The sequence below is a fragment of the Lepus europaeus genome, chromosome 14, assembly GCF_033115175.1.
Source record: "Lepus europaeus isolate LE1 chromosome 14, mLepTim1.pri, whole genome shotgun sequence".
In the NCBI taxonomy this organism is placed as follows: domain Eukaryota; kingdom Metazoa; phylum Chordata; class Mammalia; order Lagomorpha; family Leporidae; genus Lepus; species Lepus europaeus.
The window spans coordinates 93,324,911-93,343,193 of record NC_084840.1 but is presented as its reverse complement, the minus strand read 5'-3'; the positions used below and the strand labels follow the sequence as shown (position 1 = coordinate 93,343,193).

Below are 18,283 nucleotides of genomic sequence, written 5' to 3'. Positions count from 1 at the left end.
GGTTTCCATGAGTAGCCAAAAAGTACATTTCATGAGGAACCATGCAATTGGCTCCTGGGCTTGAGTTACTCAGATTCACTGTCATTCCTTAGACATTTATGGATTAGTGCCGCTCATACAACTGTCAAGGCAAATTAATTAAAAAAAAAAAAAAGGAAAAACTTGGGATACTGTTCTACCATGAAAATTTTACCTCTTCAAGTCGAGGCGCTCAGTCCTTGGGACGGCTCACGTGAGTGTATTTTAAAGCACAGTTCCCTGTTTGATTAGCATTCTCTAAAGGGAGTGCGCAAAGTTAGGGCTTTGATTGAAGTTGAAGACCGGTGGTCAGGCTGAACAAAAGCAAATGGAGATGCACAGGCCCCTGGCGGGCAGGCACCCCCACGCCTGCGCTCCGCCCGCCCGGAAAGCCGGCTCTCTCTTGGTGTCTCGCTCTGCTGGAGAGCACACAGGTTGGCGGAACCCACCCGCTTCCCTCCCCCACTGCTCCTAGCACCTGATTCTCCTGTTCATCATCCTCATTTTTTTTTTTTTTAAAGATTTATTTATTTGAAAGAGTTACACAGAGAGAGCAGAGGCAGAGAGACAGAGAGAGGTCTTCCATCCGATGGGTCACTGCCCAGTTGGCCTCAATGGCCAGAGCTGAGCTGATCCAAAGCCAAGAGCCAGGGGCCTCCTCCGGGTCTCCTACGCGGGTGCAGGGGCCCAAGGACTTGGGCCATCTTCTACTGCTTTCCCAGCCATAGCAGAGAGCTGGATCGGAAGAGGAGCAGCCAGGACTGGAACCATTGCCCATGTGGGATGCTGGCACTTCAGGCCAGGGTGTTAACCTGCTGAGCCATAGCACCGGCCCCCATCCTCATCTTAACAGGCTGGTTTTGCTTAACAACCATGACATGACCGGTGATTTGGTTGTGAACTTGACTCCTGCAGTTTGTAGAAAGGATGGCGTTTTGTTTGGGAGAGGGCTGTTGGGGCCGGGGAGTGACTGTGACTGCTCCCTGAAGGCAGTGGGCTCCTTTTGGGCAAGGCCTGGAGCAGACCCAGTGTGGAGCCCTCGCCTAGGCAGGGGAAGACAACTAGAGATGTGAGTGCAGATGAGGAGGGCGCTTTGCTGCCCTTGCCTCCCTTCTCTGCCTCAACACCAGAGCTACCCAGGGCCCCACACACAGACGGGTTCACACAGAGCCTTCTACACTGGCCCTGGCTCTTCTGGGCCTGTGTTTCTCAGCCCCTCCTGCCTTGCACTCCCCGCCCCAGTCTGAGAGCTTCATCTTCACTGGCTGGCATCTTTTGGCCTGCAGGCTCCTTGAGGCCAGGAGTCCCAAGCGCGGGGCTGCTGATAATGCAGGGGCCGGAGGTGGGGCTCCATGGACACGTGTGTGTTACGGTGTGTGCTTCGTACGTGTGCCCTTACCTTGGGATACCTTACGTAAGGTATATATTGTACAATGGTACTTCAAAACATATGTAGGAAAATGGAATTAAAAGATAAGTTTATTTTAGTATGAGAAATTTTTGAAATGTATAGTTTTTTCATAATGCACTTTTGTATGAACATTTCGGAGACCTGTCATGTGCGTGGAATTAAAAGTTTTTTGCACCAAAATAAATATTTATCTTTAATAAACATCTTTAATAATATTTATCTTTTAATTCCTTTCTGTAAATGTTGTGAAGTCCCTTCATGAAAAATGATTAATTTGTAAAATATATATCACTATTTAAAATACTATAGAAATTAGAGTTATTAAATGTTAATCTTGAAATTTCTATAAATTGCTGTAAAGCCTAGCATTAATGACTAATAACCATAACATATAATATGTATATCTTTAAATATGCAAATTAATGTGGCTGTATAGATAGTGTGTGGGTTTGTTTGTTTGTTTTTTGAAAATCAAAGTTAGAGGGAGAGGCAGAGAGAGAGAGAGAGGTTTTCCATTTGCTGTTTCACCCCCCAGATGGCCACAGTGGCCAGGGCTGGACCAGGCTGAAGCCAGGAGCCAGGAGCTTCATCCAGGTCTTGCAGGTAGGTGAGTAGCAGGGGCCCAAGCACTTGGGCCATCTTCTGCTGCTTTCCCAGGTGCACCAGCAGGGAGCTGGATTGCAAGTGGAGCAGCCAGGACACAAACCCGCGCTCATGCTGGCCTCTACAGTGGGTTTTATTACAGCACGTGATTTAACTATGGCTAATTTATAACTAGTTGGTAATACAAGTTGGTCATCTGCACACAGTCTAAAGCAGACTGGAAAAATACTGATTGCTGTTGTTCAGTGAAAAAGATATTTTGCCTCAGAATGAGGATCAGTGTAATATGGCACAAGGAACATTGAACTTGGAGCCAAGATTCCCTGATTAGTTCTCATCGACAAAAGCATGTTTTGTGCTAGGGGCTGGGGCGTGCTAAGTACTAGTGGCGATGATTCCCAGTCGGTGCCCTCCAGGAATGTGGTAAATAGGCCGTCACTGGCTGGCATGCAAAGTATGATGGCAGCTGTGGGCACGGGTATCTATCACACTCACACACAAGGGAAGTCAGACTGGTGGATCAGAGAAGACTTCCTGGAGGAGGTGTCTGAGCTAATTGTGCTCTAAGTGGAGAAGGCAAGGACTTTTTGAGCAGAAGGAACACAAGTGGGAAGGCACAGCAACATGGTCTGAAGGCAGAACAGGTGGTCCACTTGTAGCTCCACTGTAGACAGCTACATTCTTGGGTGGGGGAGGCTCGGGGGTGGAGGATCAAGCCAGGTATCCGTTTCTTCAGCTGTGAGTTGGGGAGAGGGATGAGGGGGTCTCAGAGGGAGCCTGGGCCCAGCAGTGTTCCCAGACTGTAGCTGGTGCCTCCATAACGGTGGTGAGGAAGAGGAAAGGGGAAATCCAGGGTCCAGGCTAACCCCGCTGGCTCTGTGTGCCTGGCCTCACTGCTATGACCGCGTCACCTGGGGCTCCCTGGCCTCGCTGCTTTCTCTGAGCGTTTGCCCTTCTTCTTCCAGGCCGTTCTTGCTGGAGATCTGATTCTGTCTGCAGCATCGATAGCGCTGGCTCGGATCGGAAATACGGCTGTCATATCTATTTTAACGCAGGTTATCGAAGACCTGGTGCGTGGTAGGTTGGTTCTGATTTCTTGTCTCTTTCATCCAGCGCTCGTGTTTAGCCGGGCAGTGAAATCGCATCTCCAGTGACCCCCGTTTCCTTCTTTCCAGGTGAATTTTTGCAGCTAGGGTCGAAAGAAAATGAGAACGAGAGATTCGCACACTACCTGGAAAAAACCTTCAAGAAGACGGCCAGCCTGATTGCCAACAGTTGTAAAGCAGTATGTACGTCCTGTCTCTGCACGCTACACACGGCCACAGGCTCCGTCATGGGAGCTCGTCCTAGGAGATGCTTCCCCGCAGAGCCTTAAAAAGAGCGCCCCAAGTCCCAGAAGGTCGAGGGGGAAGGAATGACAGCCCCCACACAGGCAGCTTTCCTTTGGCATGCAGATACTAACTTTTGCTTTTTTTTTTTCCCTCCTAAGAATTGAGTGAAACTAAGCTTTATAACATGTTGCCCCCACTCTGATTTGCAAATGCTGTTAACAACTTAGCGTTAATAATTTATCTCGTGACTTGCTGCAAGCACTGCTCCCAGCACTTTGCATTGGAAAAGTTACGTGTTGTGTTCTCAGAGGTTGATCATCGCTTGGCGGAAAATTGAGCTATTGATGTAGTGGTGGTGGTGTTTGTACTGTTTTATGCATAGTGGATCCTCAGTATTTTCTCATGAAACATAATAAGCTGCGTGTTTTCCAGGCATACACTGAGTATGAACTGTAACTGGCTTCCTCCTGGCCCTCCCTGTCTACATGTGTATTTTTTTGAAAATCAGGTCATATTGTCTTTATTCTGTAGACTAAAATGTGCAGTATTCATTGCCAGCCCTTGGGTGGATCGTTAACCCATCGGACTGCCCACCTGCACACTTGGCTCAGCTAACAGGCACACAGAAAGGAAACCCGAGTAAGTGTAGACCCGTATAATTAAAGCAGCAAGCGAGAGGAAGAGCTCGAAAGTCAAGTGCAAGTGGCTGTCCTAGTGACTGTGAGCTCTTCCTGGGGCTGCTTATGGCGCTAAGTGTCGCTGTTCTGAAAAGGGTCAAGTCATGTGGAGCTGGGAGCCAGGAAAGAATGAGGGCAATGTGTGCTTCCTGGAAGGATCTACTCTGACACCCGGAGGAATGTGAATCATGGAGAACTTGCTGGCCACCATCTCGGGCGTCTTTGTGTTTTCATTGAAAAGGCTATTATGTTTGTGTTTCCAAGTGTGTTTAATAGAGGGAGAAAGATGGAAACCTGGTGGGCAGTGAATGCTAAGTCTCGCTAAGAATGGCCTGTTTTCAGTGGGTGCCGAAAGGCTGCTCTGGGTTATCACACCCTCTGTGGCCAGAATCTCGGGCAGATCCAGGGCCCTGTGGATCGGGGACAGCCCTGCTGTGACGCTGCAGTCTGGAGGCACAGGCAGGCGGTGGCGCTGGAAACACGGAGAGTCACTGTTCCTGGGAGGGCAGCATTGCTTTAGGGCTGGCACAGGAGCTAATGCACTCAGTGCTGGACTCCATCCTCCCAGAGGTCTGGGGACGTGGCCTTGGCGCCACGGAGGAGCCTCAGTTCATTGTGGTCACTCCCCTCTGCCCACGAAGCCGGAGAGAGTGCCCACCTCTTGTCTCAGGAGCACCTCTTTCTTCCAAGACCAGGTGAACAGTGGCCATGGGGATGACCAAGGCGCGCCCCTTGTTAAGAATGTCCACTAGGAGGCATGCTGGCATCATCCCAGAGCTACCTGCTCACGTGTGAGTTATTCCTGAGCCCCAGAGCTGCTGAGACAAGGAAACAGAGAACACATGTCTGTGTTTCAGCGCCTGTGGGCGGAAATGGTCCAGAGGTGCCAGGCATTCAGAATGCGATCTCTGTGTACTCTTGGGATTTCAAATGCAAAAGCATTTACACACCACCCATACCAGAGAAATGCGTACAAAGCCAATTAGACCAAAAAAGAGGAGAGAAGGGAAATTTAAACATCAGAATTCCTATCCTGGAATTCCAGACACTTGGGAATTTGACAGACTCACCACCTTGTCATTCATTCTACCAAGGGTACCATCCCCCACTACCACCACCCACTTGTTTAAAGCACCCATCATAGGCTTAGTGGGTGTCACGTAAGACAGGGTGATCATGGGGTGGGCTTCATGACTCTGATAATAAAATAGTTAATTATGATTGGCTATTTATTTATATACATAGGATAGTCAGGTAAATGCATCATGTAGCTTACCCATGAGGGCTTTGTCTTGTTCCCCAGAAAAATCTAACGGGAATGGGACCTGAGAGGTCAGGTGCCTGTCCAGTGTTCCAGCCAGACAGTGCTGAGCTGGGACGTGGACCCTGAATTGGGCATGGTAATCTTGCTTTTCTTATGGCTTCCTTTCCTGAACTTCTGTTCTTTCCAGGGCTGCCCATGGGCTGACCTCAGTGGGCTGTCTTCCCATTACCTGATTTTTAAAGCTCCAGAGCACCACCATAGAAAGGTGTTCCAAGGGTCACATTTTGCCAGTTTTCGTGATCCTGTTACAACAAAAGGGGAGATTTTCTGGTTCGGGATCCAGTCCACGATCTCGTGCTGCATTTCATTGCAATGAAACTTTAGTCTTTTTTAACTGTGAACCAGTTCCGCAGTCTTCCATGACTTTGACCGTTTGAGGTGTGTGGGTTAGTTGCGTCGTTAAGCCTCTCCAGTTGGGTTTGTCTGGTATTTTTCCAAGATGGGGGTTCTGCTTCTGAGTGTTTGGCAGGCAGGAAGCCCACAACAGTCACACTGTCTTCTCAGCTTGTGGCACTCGGAGCCACATGGTGTCTCCACCCCCTTGCTGGCAAGGCTCGTCTCCATCGCCTGGTGAGCATGGCGTCCAGTCCTTATGTCCCCTTTGTGGGAAAGGTATTCTCGGAATATGCAGTTCTTCTGTTTCCCATCAAATTGTCACTCTCTGGTTTTAGAATCCACAAGTACTTAACGATCCTTCCCGAGGTGGTGATTACTGTTATGGTTGCCAGCTGGTGGGGATGTCCGTCACTCCCTCTGTCTCTTTGCCACAGTGACGTGTGCATTCTGTTGTAAAGCACCTCTTATCCGCGTGGACTCTTGGATTCTTATTTCAGCCTATGAATTATAACCCTTTGTCGTTGTTTATTTTAAGACTCCATTGTCTCTTATTTTGGATAACGGAAGAGATAACTTGACTTCTGCATCCTTTAATTTAAAAAAAAAGAAATTTGTATGTTTTTAATTAAGAATTTAGTTTTACTTATTCACAAGGCACAGAGAAATCTCCCATCCACTGTTTTACTCCCCAGATGCAACAGCTGGCGAGAGCCAGGCCAAAGCCAGGAGCCTGGAACCAATCCAAGTCTCCCATGTGAGTGGCAGGGACCCAAGTATTTGAGCCATCACCTGGTTCTCCCAGTGTGCATATCAGCAGGAAGTGGGATTGGACATGGAGTAGGAACTCAGATGTGGGATGCAGGCATCCCAAGCGGCAGATTAACTGCTGTACCACAGTGCCCACCCAAGCATCTGTGTATTTCTGTATCTGTCCATGGTCACTGATAGCTCCAAATTCATAGTTTACATCTTTCCCTATAGAATTTGTAACTTCCTTCCCCACCAGTGAGAGACCTGGCCACCATTCTCCACAGCAGACTAAATTGCTCAACCCTAGAATATACCACAGGGCTTTTGAAATCGATAACTAGTGTGTATGTGCAGAACAGACCCGTTAACTGTTGTCATATTTGTTTTCAGTTCGTTTTGTCTTTAGCCTGAGGATAGTCAAAACACTATTCAAAAGCGACCTTTTCTCCACCTAACTGTGGTTATGTTACTTGAAATATAGGTTGGTTTATTGTTATTTCATGTTAGGGGTTCCTTCCTGTTCTTACTAAGTCATTTCTTCTTTGGAGGATTTTGTTGTTGTTGAGTCTATCAAACATACCTTCCCCTTCCCCTGCTTTACCCTGTTCTCACTCCCCCATCCTCTGTACCCTGTGTAACCAGTCTCATTAGCTTCTGGATCCTTTGCACAAAAGAGCAGAACTGTGTGCGGTTTTAGTGTAGCACACTGCACTGCTTTGATTTCGCCTTCATACCTTGCTTTCTTAACGGTGTATTGTGAAAATGGTCCCATGTTGCTTTGTGTCACTTTGCAGGAGGGTGCATCATACCATACAGTGCACCACTGTGTGAATGCGGCGTGGTTTACTCAGCTACTCTGCTGTGTGTGGGCATCTAGGTTTCCCTTGCTTGACAGTTATAAATATTACACTGACTATCATCGTGTGAATGCATTTTTATATGGGAGGTAAACTCCAGGGCAAATACAGGGCTCATTGCATGGTGTTTTTACCCCACGCCACCAAATTTCCCTCACTAGTGTGGCGTGAGAGGAGCGTCTTGCCTCTTACCCCACAGACTTACCAACTGGGTGTGGCATTGATGTCTAAATTTGCACCCATCCGCCAGGTGAGAAATGGTACCACAGGGACGTTTTAGTTTCTTTCTGGATGAAGCTGAATATCTTTTCTGAAGCTTAAAGACTGTTTTTATATCTTTAATTTTTTTAAAGATTTAGTTATTATTTATTTGAAAGTTAGTATTTTAGAGCAAGAGAGAGATCTTGCATCTGCTAGTTTACTCCCCAAATGGCTGCAATGACCTGGGCTAGGCCGATCTGAAGCCAGGGGCCAGGAGCTTCTTCCGGGTCTCCCACATGGGTGCAGGGGCCCAAGAACTTGGGCCATCTTCTCTGAATTTCTCAGGGGCATTAGCAGGGAGCTGGTTATAAAGTGGAGCAGCTGGGACTCAAACCAACGCCTATAGGGGATGCCGGCACTGCAGCTGGCAGCTTAACCCACTGTGGCACAGCACCAGCCCCTAATTGGTTTTTTAAAGATTTATTTACTGGGACATGTTCATCTGCTGGTTCACTCCCCAAATGGCTGCAATGGCCAGGTCTTGGTCAGGCCAACAGCAGGAGCCCGGGACTCCATCCAAGTCACCCATGTGGGTGGCAAGGGCCCAGGTACTGGCCACCTAGGCATATTAGCGGGGAGCTGGAGTGAAAGCAAAGCAGCTTTCAGTCAAACTGGCACTTCAGTGCGGGGTGCTGGCATCCCGAGCAGCAGCTTAACCCATTGGCACAGCACTCGCACCTCCCCTCAGGGTTTAAAGCTTTTTATATATTAAGAATATTAGCTCTCTCCCTGTTGCATATATTTTTTTCCCAATACTTTCTGTTGGTTTTGGACAATACCCTATTTTGATATTGCTTTCTGTAATGGTGGGGCTCCAATATTCTTTACTATTTAATATTATTTATTCATTTGAGAGGCAGAGAGAGGGAGACAGAAAGAAAGAGAGAACTTCCATCCACTGGCTCACTTCCCCAAAGGCCCACAGTGGCCTGGGCCGGGCCCAGCTGAAGCCAGGAGCCAGGAACTCGGTGAAAGTTTACCATGTGTGCGGCTTCAAGGAACCCCATTCCTTGTGCTGTCGCTGCTGCCACCCCGAGAGGTGGCAGGCGGGTCAGGAGTCAGAGCTGGGAGAGGAAGGACCCCGGAGTCAGTGCCCATCCCTCCGCTATTGTTGATGAATAACACCGTAAAACATGCATGCATGTATCAGAATGTATCTTTTGGGGTACACAAATCCATACCTCAAAGATGGAGATGTGGGCCAGTGCTGTGGTACAGTGGGTTAAAACCCCGACATCCCATATGGGCGCCAGTTCGAGTCCCAGGTGCTCTACTTTCAATCCAGCTCTCTGCTAATGCACTGGGAAAGCAGCAGAAGATGGCCCAGTGCTTGGACCCTCTGCGCCCAGGTGGGAGACCCGGAGGAAGCTCCTGGCTCCTGTCTTGGCTCAGCTCTGGCCATTGCAGCCATTTGGGGAGTAGACCAGTAGATGGAGAGTCTCTCTTTCTCTCTCTCTCTCACCCCCCTTCCACCTCTCTCTCTCTCTCCCTCTCCCTCTCCTTCTCCATCCCCATCCATCCCTCCATTTACCTACCTCTCTCTGTAATTCTTTCAAATAAATGAAAAATAACTCTTTAGGAAAAAATACAGGTGCTTGATAAATATCAGGTGCGTGGCCCCTTCCCATGTAAGCAGTGCTGCGCCGTGTGTCTGAGGTGAGGCTCCTGAGAACTGGGTGAGCCCAGGAAACAGGCACAGCGCGGCCTGCCTGTGGCATCTGCTTCCCATCAACACTGAGTCAGGCTCTACTTTCCTCTGCCTTATCACTCTGCGCACTCCACCCGCTTCCGGGAGGAGCCAAGGCATCTCGGATGCCGGCACCTCCTTGCCATTGTGTGTGTTGTGCCGATGTTTTCTGTTCCTTTGCCGTGGGTGCAGGCAGTCCTTTCCCGGGCTCAGAGAATGGGGCTCCTGGGGGTGGCCTGCGTGCAGTGGTGGCTGTAAGCACTTCCCCCGTGCCAGCCCAGTTGTGTGGCAGCAGGGTGAGCGGGGAGGGGCAGGCACACAGAGCTCCCAGCAGTCGGCTCACCTGGGGTCATTAGCGGCAGCACAGCGAGTAATGAAGAGCTCAGCCCCTGGGGCCAGACTGTGTGGAGTCAAGGGCTGACTGCCGCGGGGCTTGGCCAGGAAACAGGGCTCCCTCCCTGCCTCCACCAAGTGAGTAGGTGTGGGCCGCTGCGAGGCTTAACTCAGATAATGCGAAGCGCTAATCACGTGGGCTCCGTGGATGTCTAACTGGTGAACTTCAGTTTTTTGTCTTGGAGGAAGAAAGTTTGTATCTCTGGGCAGGATTAACCTGTGAACAGGAGACCGTGTCACGACCAGAACAGGAGCGCTGTTGAGTCGGGGGCTCCGCCCAGCCCAGGCTGCAGCGTCTTGCCACCCTGTTGGTCTTTGAGCCAGGTTGATGGATCATTTGGCATGTCCCAAAGTTTGTGAACAGCCCCCGTATGGGCTCCTGGATTCTTTAGCTGAAAAGAGGAGCCCCCCCCCCCCCCGCCCGACAGCCCGTGGGTCAGGTCTTCTGCTGGAAGCTGTTAGGAGTTCATGATTCCCCAGGCAGTGGCCACGCTGATCCAGTGCGGGTGTGTCTCGCACCATGGCCAGAAGTCCCACGGTCACAGACTTCATTAACGCATCGCCAGTGATCTGGCTTGAATTAGAGGTGCAGGGACCCTCAGCAGGTGCCAGGCACTTCCCGAGGGCTGGGCTGAAGCATCGCACTCCCTTCTTAGGTGAGGGCTTTCCATGCCTACATTTTTGTGGAGGAAACTCAAGTACACAGAGACGAAGTCGCATGCCGTGGTCACACTAATGATCAAGGTCATAAATCAACGGGGGCAGGCCAGCTAAGCAGAGCCTCCCCTGCTGGAGCCTGCTGATAGGAGCGGAAGGGCAGGGCGCAGTTCTTCATCTGGCTTTCTCATTGACAGTCAGTGTGGACACTTCCTCTCTGGAGCAGCGTCTCTCCTCCCCACCCGCTCTGTGGTTTGTACCCAACCTTTGTTTTCTGAAAGCGCACCTCGGCCCGTTTAGCATGCTTAGCAGCGCCGAGGGAAGCACGCTCCAGTGGCCAGTGTCAGCTCGTGTTCTGGGAGTTTTAAGACTTTTCGAGGTCCCTTCTTTCTGGTGGTAGAAGTCTGGAAACAGCAGGGCCAGGGAAGGGCCTTCTGATGCCGAGAGAGCAAGGTGGACATCTGGAGCCGGAGACTTCGGTTGCAGTAGACAGCCAGGAATAACTGCTTAGAAGGAAGTGCAGGTTATTAAAAGGAGGGAGTACAGGTGGGGAAGTATGCGACAATGTCATGTGTAAGATTAGATTACGCATCTAACCCGAAACTGAGAGAGAAATGAGTAGAGGGGTCACTTAAGGCCACAGTCACCGGGCCAGGGCTGTGCCGGAAGCCAGCTTTTCACAGTGGAGCGTCTCTTTCCTTGCGGGTCAGAAAGGGTGACTTGGCAGATTCTGAGCAGAAGGCCCTGCACGGTAAATGAGTTTTTCCGAAGCAGTGGGAAGCACTGCTTATCCTGCCTGAGAGAGGTGGAAGGTGGGGAGACAGCTGCTTGTCTTGGAATTTAAGACTTCAGGGGCTGGTGTTGTGGGTAAGCCACCACCTGTGATGCTAATAGCCTGGAAAAGCTGCAGCAGTTGGCCCTGCACCCTCATGGGAGACCTGGATATAAAGCCCCTGGCTCCTGGCTCCTGGCTCCTGGCCCCTGGCCCCTGGCTCCTGGCTCCTGGCTCCGGCCTGGCTCAGTCCTGTTGCAGCCACTAGCGGAGTGAACCAGCTGGTGGGACATTTCTCTGTCTCCCTCCTCTCTCTGTAATTCTGACTTTCAGATAAATAAGTAAATCTTTAAAATTAAGGATGTAAGATTTAAATTCTTTCACTGAAATCAGTATTTTGCTCTCTGGCTCCACTCCCCTCTTTGAGGAAATGTTTATCCGGCGCCTTCAACCAGGGGCCGGGGCCCGTTCTTGCCTGCGTGGCAGCTCACCCCTGAACTCTGTGTGTTTCAGGTCTCTGTCCTAGGATGCCCGGACCCCGTGGTGCACGAGATAGCCTATCAGTATGGGAAAAACGTGGGCATAGCCTTTCAGGTTCGTATGCTCCCCGTCTGTCCTCGTGGCAGTGTGGCTACAGCAGAGTCCTCAGAGGTGGCGCTCTGACAGCCTCGTTTGCCTTTCGCCAGCTAATAGACGACGTGTTGGACTTCACCTCGTGTTCTCACCAGATGGGCAAGCCGACATCTGCTGATCTGAAGCTCGGCCTAGCCACTGGCCCTGTGCTCTTTGCCTGTCAGCAGGTGAGTCCCCCAAGCTCCGTGCGGCCCACTGAACCAGTGTCTCAGCAGGGCCGACGGGAAGGCTGGCTCCAGGAACAGCCGGCGGCGTTCAGGTGAGAGCGGGATCTGGATTTGACCCTGCCTCAAAAATAAAGTTTGGTAGCTGTAGTCGTATAACTCATTGTCACCAGCCCCATGATTAAATTAACAGCTGAGTCCGACTTCAGAGAATACCCTGGTCTCTGCTGATTGTTTCACTAGGAACTTATTGCTAAAGAAACAAACTTACTTTCCCCTTCCCACATAAGGGGACCAAGCGTTAGGTGGGGGAATGGACCCCTCCCACATATTGATCTGACAGTAATGTGTGAGAAGGAAAAATTCTGGCTTAAAAAAAAGAATGGTATAGAGGAAGAACCGCTATAATCCAGAAGTTGTACTTATTAAATTCATATTTATTAAATAAAAGCTTTCTATAAAAAAAAGTGGAGGGGAAGGACCAGGAACCAACGGGGAGGTTTCCGTACCCCAAGCCATGGTTCTGTGGGTGCTCCACTGGGAAACCCCCATCACGAGGCACCCGCTCACTGCAGACAGCACTTTTCTCATCTGCCCATGGGGTGGGGGTGGGGGCTCAAGGCCATATCACAGCCCCCGAAAAGGGAACACAAGGAGGCCAAGCAAGAAGTGACTGTGGACAGCAGTCGCTTCAGAAGTGTGCTGACTTGTCTGTCTCATGACACATGGGCAGAGGTTAGTCACATGGGTATTTATAACTTTTCAAATAAAACAGCCCGTTAAGGCTCTACTAAGGTTTGCACTGTCAAATAAAAAAAGATTATCAGCAAGAAATTACCAAAAGATTTATGCAGCTTAATGTAATTCTGGGTAAAACAGGTTCCAAAAATAACATGAGGATGTGCAGTATTTGCACATTAATAAAAGTGGGTTATTTTTAGCTCATAAAGGACTTCGTGCATTATCCCTAATCCCGCAGCTCCTCTCTGTGACAGGCGTGTTGATGTCTCTTACACAAATAAAGAACCTGCCGCTTGCGCCTGGCCAAAATTTACAATGTGCTGAGCAGCTCGGAAGGCTACTGAACGGTCCAAGGCCTCTGTGACCACGGTGGATTTTAACCGGAGCAGGGTTTCTGACTGCCACTGACAACTGATCAGAGTTAGCACCTGGCAAGCTTGCGTGGCACCAGCAGGGCTTCCTACAGAGCAGCCACCTGGTGTCCCCGGACCAGTGGCCGGCGGAGTAGAGGGCTTCGTGCTTCTCAGGGGCGCAGTCCCTGTGGGGCAGGGGCCGGGTTTTGTCCGCAGGGTCTCTGAGGCTCTCCCCTGTGAACACGGACTCGCTGGACCAGGACAAGCCGCCTTGCAGAAACCACCTTTTTCTTTTTAACTTGGCATGGTGGGTTGTCTTGAAATTGGCACTTTGTAGACAGAACCTCCCTGTCTGGAATCCCACTGTCTCTCACGTCTCTGAAGGGGTTTTCTCAGAACAGGTGGTGGGGGGGAAGGATTTCTGGACTTCCCAGTGATAGCAGTGCCCTGTCTTGTATGTGTTATTTTAGGGACAGAAACCTCATGTTAAATCTTCACAGGGTGTCACCTATTGGTTGGATCTTGAAACTTTCAGAAACAAAAAGAAGTGTTTTCCTTTCTTTCATGAGATCCCTTGGTTTTTAAGTATCTTTAAAAAAAAACGACTTTGTTCTGTTTCTCTCTCTGCTAAGTCACCAAATCTAAATGCCAGCCTGTAGCTGTATTTCCCACTGCCGTCGCCAGCCTCCGCACCGGCTTACGCTAGTGCGGTGACTAGTTGGTGCCTTGGTTACCCAGGCTCTGTTTGGGTAAACTCAGTCCAATTCACAGAGCACCTGCGTAGTGTAGACAGACTTGAAAACCTGATTCATCCCCAGGAGGTCGCTCCTACTTGTAAAAACAGCCTGAGCAAACACAAATTGTCTTGCTCCTCCCTAAAACTGTAGGCAGGCAACTGTTGTTCCTGTCAGGCTGCTTCTGTCTCACACACACATGAAGGGCATGGAGCGGTGCTTAGGGGAAGAATTGCATATTTGCATATCAAAACTGCACACGCTACATGTTTTCTCAAGGAAGGATGTAGTCACACTCAATGCAAATATTTTCTTTCAAATTTTGCTTTCTCTGATACTTTTTATAGTTAAAAAAAAAAAAAAAAAGCCTTCGCAGAACCCACCCAGTCAGTACATTTTAGCACACTTGTTGGTGTTTCAGGAAAAGCTTATACATGTAAACAGGGTGCCGGATGTCTAGAACAGGGTCACACCAGCCTTAAGGATGTAACTTTCTCGATAACCCAGTTTTAGAATATGAAATTTCAAAACTGAAACAAATGCCTACTTGGCTTTTTACCACTAATACAGATGGACTTAGGCCTCCCTGATTTGTTTGCTGTATAGCTTACATTATTTTAATCTTAAAAGACCAGTTAGGAAAGCAAATTACTGGTTTTCATTTAAGAACTAACCAACTGCTGGCTCTTTAAATTCTGTAAGCGTGTTAGTAGCCTCGGCACATTCAGAGCTCTGTTGAGAACACTGGCTCATCTGCCGTCATGTGGCTGAGGTTTTCCTATGTGTGCCCAGTTTTCTTTTCTAGAATTGTTAATAGCATGGTGAAGGTTATAGAACAACTCATTTCATTCTTCAGGCGCAGTGCAACTGCTATACGCACTGAGCATGTCCAAGACCAGGCGCATCCTACCTCTTAGTTCACGATGCCGTGAAGTTGTTAAGGGTTCAGGCCTGTCAGCTCGTGAGACAGACAGGGAGCCCGGGACTCAAGGATGAAAGCACTCGTGCAGCGTGGCGACTGGAGCCCGCACTGCGGAAGCTGCAGGATTCAGTGCCCCAGCACGTGTATGCTGTTAACAGTGGCCATTCTCCAACAGCTGCCTACTGTTGCGGAATATAGATTCTGTCTTCAGAACCTTTGTAGGTTTCTTTCTTCCTCTTATACCCATTGGCTTATCTTATATTATCTTATCTTCCTCTTATACCCATTGGCTTATCAATAACCTGGTTGTTAACCTCTGCCTGTAGCTCCTCCAATTCAGTGGTTCTTAACCTTGGTTCTACCTTAAGAGCCCCACTATCCAGGCCTACCTCCAAGCCAATATATGACAACCCTTGGGAGCAGGATCCAGGCAAGTGTACTGAAACATCTAAATGTTAGCACTGTACAACCAACCAGCACCACTGCTCCAGTTCACATTGGGGTGTGTGCTACAGGCAGAGCCCTGCTCAGAAACTTGCACAGGTTTCAGCTGGCGCTCTAATTCCCGCCTTGTCCTAGGACAGCAGTTTTCCAACATGTCCACCTGACCTAGGGATTTGGCAGGACTGCACGCGCAGACCCCACCGTCCCCACCTCAGGGGAGAGGGCCAGTGGGGAGTGTAGACGATTCTGATGCAGTCGAGGTTGTCAGGAGTGTGAGGGAAGACGACCAGGAGACTCGAGGTAGATGTCCTCATTCCGCTGCCTCTCTCAGCTCAGCCCTGGGCTGTGGGTCAGCGGCTGCTGCTTGTGTGCAGGGCCTCGGGCCCGGCCGACACGGCACGTCTCAGCTGCTCCCCGTCCACTCAACACTTGTCACGTTTCTGGTTGGTGTTTCCTAGAGTGTTAAACCACTGGATTCTCCCAAGACCAATAACTAGAGTTTTCTTTACATTTAGTTTCCAGAAATGAATGCTATGATAATGAGACGGTTCAGTTTGCCAGGAGATGTGGATAGAGCGCGACAATATGTATTACAGGTATGATTATTTTTATTTTTAAGATTTTAATTTATTTTGAGAGGGAGAGACAGAGAAAAAGGTCCCCCCTCCACTGGTTCACTTCCCAAATGGCCACAACTGCCTGAGCTGCACCGATCTGAAGCCAGGAGCCAGGACCTCCTCATGGTCTCCCACGCAGGCCCCAGGTATGATTATTTTTAAAAGAAAACATCTTTAGGTGTGTGACATAGTCTTTAAGCCAATGTAATTTTAACTAAAAAATGTTACATGTGAGAACAAATATGATCAACATTTTTTTTTTTCCTATCTGAGTGGTAGGCAGACAAGGAAGGGGGAGGGAGAGCGTGCATGCAAAGTGCACGCGTCCAACTTCTGGTTCTCTCCCAGATGCCCCCAATGGCCCTTGGCTGGGACAAAAACCAGGAGCAGGGAACTCACCCCAGGTCTCTCACATGGGTGGCAGGAACCCAGCCACTTGCTGCCTCCCAGGGTTTGCATGAGCAGGAAGCTGGTAAGTGGAGCCAGGTATCAAACCCCAGGTACTCCAACGTGGGATGCCGGAAGTTTTGGGGTTTTTTTTTGTTTGTTTGTTTGTTTTAAGATTTATTTACTTCAAAGAGTTAGAGAGGGAAGGAGAGAGAAAGTTCTATCCACTGGTTCACTCCCTAAGTGGTTGCAATGTCCACAGCTGAGCCAGGAGCTTCATCCAGGCCTCCCGCATAGGAGGCAGGGGCCCCAGCACTTGGGCCATCTTCCGCTGCTTTTCCCAAGTGCATTAGCAGAGAGCTGTATATGAAGAACCAGCACCCATGGAGGATGCTGGTGTTGCAGGCAGAGGCCCAGCCCACTGCACCACAGCGCTGGCCCCGGATGCAGGTGTCTCAACCAGTCGCCCACCTGGCAGTCAACTCTTATGACAAAAACTTGAGAAGGAAAAACTCATGTTTCTCATTTTTAATTCTTCTAGAATATTTTCAAAAGATACTGATTTAATTGGTGTTCAGTAAGACTTAGATGTTAATGTTTTTAAAAAATTTTGAGCAGTCACCACAGTGAGTCCGATGTGTAGTCAGCCCCATCCCCCAAGTCCATCATAGCCTCACTGTGTTCCCAGCCCCCCGGACGTGCTTTCGGCCTAGTCTGTGTCCTCAGAATCCTGCCAAGGTGAGGCTATGAAAATCGCCTGCTCCTGGTGATCGTTCCAAGTCCATCCCGTGCAGCAGTTATCAAAGTGTGACTAAATAAACAGCCGTTTATTCTGTCTCTCTCTCCAACTCTGCTTTTCAAAGAAATAAATCTTTTTTAAAGGGGGTGGGGGGGGCAGCATAGTGGTGTAGTGAGTAAAGCCACTACCTACGATGCTGGCAACCCTCATGGGTGCCAGCTGGATCCTCGGCTGCTCCGTTTCCAATCCAGCTCTGTAATGCACCTGGAAAAGCAGCAGGGGACATCTCCCACATGAGTGCTTGGGCCCCTGCACCCCTGTGGGAGACCCAGAAGTTCTTAACTCCTGGCTTTGGCCTGGTCCAGCCTTGGCCATTGCAGCCATTTCAGGAGTGAACCAGGGAATGACTTCTCTCTGCCCTCCCACTCTCTCACCACCCCATAACTCTGGATTTCAAAGAAATAAATATAAACCCCTGTTTCTTTTAAAGCTATTTAAAAAACAAAAACTGAGGGCAGAAATAGGCACACTGGCACAGTCATTAAGATGCCGCTTTGAACACTAGCATCCTATATTGGAGTGTGCCTAGGTTTGAGTCTCCGCTCCCTTCTGGTTCCAGCTTCCTGCTAGTGTGCACCCTGGGAGGCAGTGGATGATGCTCAAGTAGCTGGGCCCCTGACTCCCCCAAGGATGACAAGAGTTCTAGTTCCAACCATGGAAAACATGGATGGAGTTCGAAGATCCCGGTTTGGCCTGGCCCAGCCCTGGCTGTTGCAGGCATTTAGGGAGTGAACCAGTAGGTGGACAGTCTCTCTGTGTTTCAAAAGTTTAAGTCGATATAGGCAGCTATGCGTTTATACAGATTGTCATGGCATCTTCTGAACTTTTTATAGAAGCCAGATCTTTTTACTTTCCAGTTTTGGTAACTGTCTTTTTAAGAGTAAGCTGTTTCCAAATTCAGAGCAGTCCGCAGCCAGCATATCTAGGGAATAAGGAGGATTGAGCAGACAATTGTTAGTAGATAAATGTGGTCTGAGATCCATACTTAGTGGAACACTTGAAAAAAATTACCTTTCAGCATTTTTGTAAAGATTTATTGTATTCGAGAGGCAGAGTCACAGAGAGGGAGAGAGACTGAAAGAGATCGTCCATCCTCTGGTTCACTCCTCAATGGCCACATCGATGAGGGCTGGGCCAGGCCAAAGCCAGGAGCTTCTTCCAGATCTCCCATGTGGGTGGCAGAGGCCCAAGGACTTGGGCCATCCTTCGCTGGCTTCCCAGGTGCATTAGCAAGGAGCTGGATGGGAAGTGGAGCAGCCGGGGCTCAAAACGGCACCCATATGGGAATCAGGCATTGCAGTCAGTGGTTTAACCTGTTGTGCCACTACACGGGACCCCCTTTCAGCATTTTCAGATTTCCAAAAACCAACACCCTTCCGAAGGATTTCTCTTTCAAATGACCGTTAGGCGTC

The 18,283-nt window shown here is 49.4% G+C and overlaps 1 protein-coding gene across 4 annotated transcripts in view; it reads left to right on the top strand.

Annotated features, from left to right (window-relative positions):
* Positions 1-18,283, top strand: part of PDSS1 (decaprenyl diphosphate synthase subunit 1) — a 41,630-nt gene that overhangs the window by 20,610 nt on the left and 2,737 nt on the right. For 2 of the 4 annotated variants that reach the window (XM_062211164.1, XM_062211162.1), the window contains exons 6-10: positions 2,998-3,109; positions 3,208-3,317; positions 11,591-11,671; positions 11,764-11,877; positions 15,584-15,664. In XM_062211164.1, coding sequence (XP_062067148.1) covers positions 2,998-3,109; positions 3,208-3,317; positions 11,591-11,671; positions 11,764-11,877; positions 15,584-15,664 — 498 coding nt within the window. Of the gene's footprint in view, positions 1-2,997; positions 3,110-3,207; positions 3,322-11,590; positions 11,672-11,763; positions 11,878-15,583; positions 15,665-16,033; positions 16,158-18,283 lie in introns of those variants that run through there. The other 2 variants (XM_062211163.1, XM_062211166.1) reach the window with 2 other exon arrangements.